The 2815-nt window shown below is 23.8% G+C and overlaps 1 protein-coding gene across 1 annotated transcript; it reads right to left on the reverse strand.

Annotated features, from left to right (window-relative positions):
- Positions 1–855: 855 nt before the first annotated feature.
- Positions 856–2815, reverse strand: LOC112690721 (queuine tRNA-ribosyltransferase accessory subunit 2; the record flags this gene model as incomplete). The annotated part of the gene is made up of 8 exons (XM_025564791.1): positions 856–977; positions 1044–1169; positions 1241–1336; positions 1398–1561; positions 1639–1830; positions 2201–2357; positions 2544–2662; positions 2786–2815. Coding segments are annotated over 8 exons (954 nt in total), but the record flags the coding sequence as incomplete, so codon positions are not given.

The raw sequence follows: 2815 nt of genomic DNA on the forward strand, positions 1-2815 counted from the left end.
GCTATTTTAAGCTAAAAGTGGTCCGAAGAATTTAGAGTATGTATTTAGAGATCCATGAGGTCCAAAAGGTTGGCGACCGCTAGTCTGTTCTACATTATTTCTATAACACTATTTCTACATTTCTCTACTCATCAACATTTTGTTATTTTTCAATTTCATTGTTTTGATCTTTAAAAATTTGAAAATTTATTTATTATTTTTTTTATTATTATTGTTTTCTATTTTAAATTATAAAGGATTAAATATTATAATAATAAACGTTGTAAGTATACATTTTATTAAAAAATTTAAATCACAATCAAACGAGTTCAAAAATGAAATTTTAGTGTTCATATTTTCGTATATTTTAAGATTTTTTAAAAAAGTATACATATTTTAAAATAAAATTACTAACCAAATCTTATTGGGATGGATAACAATATTAATCATTGGCTCAACATAAAATAAGAAATTGTGATTATTTGACTTCAAATAAGCCATACTTACTTACACACAATTTTTTTATAATCAAAAGAGAACCTCCATTATGTGATACATGCAATATTCCCATGACGACTAATCATTTTTTCACGGAATGTCAAATACTTGTGTCTTTTATAATCAATTTCACAATCATGAATAAATAAGTCAAGCTCTAGGAACCAACCATCAAAATAAAAATGATAGTAGTGATAGTACTTAAAAAAAGTGAATTATATAATATAATAAAAATGTAATATACTACTCTAATACTAATAGCCATACCACAGATGTATTTGAGATCAATAAAAATAATATTAGAATACAATATACAAGTGAATTGTTTTTATTTTATTTTACAGATTTTTATTAAAATAAAAGGTGCAATAAGGAAAAATAAATGAGACCATTTAAACACAATAGAAAACAAATAATATATATATAATAGTCATTGATTATTTTTTAATAAAACCTCACGAATATCCTTGAAAAACTGATGAAAGTAATGTAGGTTGTGTCTAAAAAATAGAAATTGTTAGTTTATTACCATTTTAACACAGGTAATTATAACTTATCAAACTTACATGGTTAATAATAAACTACCAAGAAGTTCATTGGACATCAATAAATGATGAATGTAGGCTCTAGTATGCTTTCTACAGGCCAAACACGAACATGACTCATTTATTGGGTTGAAATCTTCAAAATAACTAAATTATCATAGTATTAAAATTAATAAGTATCAATAAAAAATATTGTACAATATATAAACAACTATTACCATGTGTCCATTAAACATATCTCAAAACTATTTGATTTATCTACATTATTTTGATCAGTTGTACAACAATGGCTATCCATGATAATAATATCATTTCTGTAACTCAAAATAATAATTTATTTAATTCAGTACAGCAAAAACATAATGAACAACTCACTTGTATTTCAATTCGTAGTTAAATATCAATGCTGAATTTCGTTCAGTTGTAAAAAATGGTAATGATGAGTCGAATATATCCATTCCACTATTTATAAGATCAATTATAGTATCGAGAGTCCACGCACCAAATATAATTTTCATTTTATCTTTTGGGAGACACTCCTTTATTGATGATGAAAAAATAAATATAAATTGGTTAGTTAAATATGAAATTAGATACTTAATTATTTCACATATACCATTGTTTTATTGACAATAGGTAAAATTAAGTTACCAGGAATGTCTTCAACTACAGTTCCATCAGTGAAAAATCCATCAAATAGGAATCCTAATAAATCATTATATTCTGATAAAAATGTTGCTGACCGAATTCTTTCTTGGATATTGTAACCACCTTGGATTGGAGCAATCACACCACTTCCTTTCAAAACCTAATAAATCAGTTTAAAACATATTCTTTTGATGGATTTTAGTGTATGTGGTGAAGCTAGGTCAGTTTTCTAAGTATTGTTTATTATAATAACTTTTTTAATTGAAATTGAGTTAAAATGTACCAAAATAATTATTAATATTTATTAGTGTACACAATAACGGAACGAAAACAGTACAATGCAATGTACATGTGTTCATGTTGAATATTACAGCCAAAATATATACAATTTTAATTATATTTATTAAAATAAAATAATTGAAATACTCTTTTACTTACATAATATGGATATGAATAAATTAAAAATATTATATTCTTTCGAAGATTAAATTTAAATATTAATTTATATATAAGAGTAGATAAATGTTTACTTCTGATTTATGATGCCGTTCTAAACAACTCATGAAAAGCCTGTTTGAAATATTGACTGATTTTTCAATAAGAGAATATGAACTATCCCAATCAGTATCTGATATGCTTAAAGTAACATACATATTGGGTTTAAATACTTCTATGATATCCATGTACCTATATTAATTAATATTTTTTTTTTTTAAAACATCTTTCTTTTTAAAAATTAACAATACATTTAATTTAAATAATTAAATAGACATTTTTTAATAAAAAAACACTTGGTATTCCAAGTGTTTATATGTGTTCAGTTATAACACATTTAAAATAAAATATTTTTCACAAATTTTAACAATTATTTACTTCTCATAATCGATCAATATATTTCCACTTTTTGTTTTAAGAGAAACTTTATCTTTTTGATTTTTACCTCTTGGAGTATTCAAAACACTGTCTATTGTGGAGCAGCAAGAAAGATAATTCTAAAAACATAAAAATTATTCAATAAGAATGGTAAGAATTGTACGTATATTAATTATTCAATAAAATAATGTTTTAAATAAAAACATATTTCATAAAAAAATTTGAATTGCATGGAATCATACCTCGAGCCCGACAAACTTATTCAAACCATG

Source organism: Sipha flava, unplaced genomic scaffold, assembly GCF_003268045.1.
Source record: "Sipha flava isolate LNK unplaced genomic scaffold, YSA_version1 51_pilon_pilon, whole genome shotgun sequence".
Taxonomy (NCBI): Eukaryota; Metazoa; Arthropoda; class Insecta; order Hemiptera; family Aphididae; genus Sipha; species Sipha flava.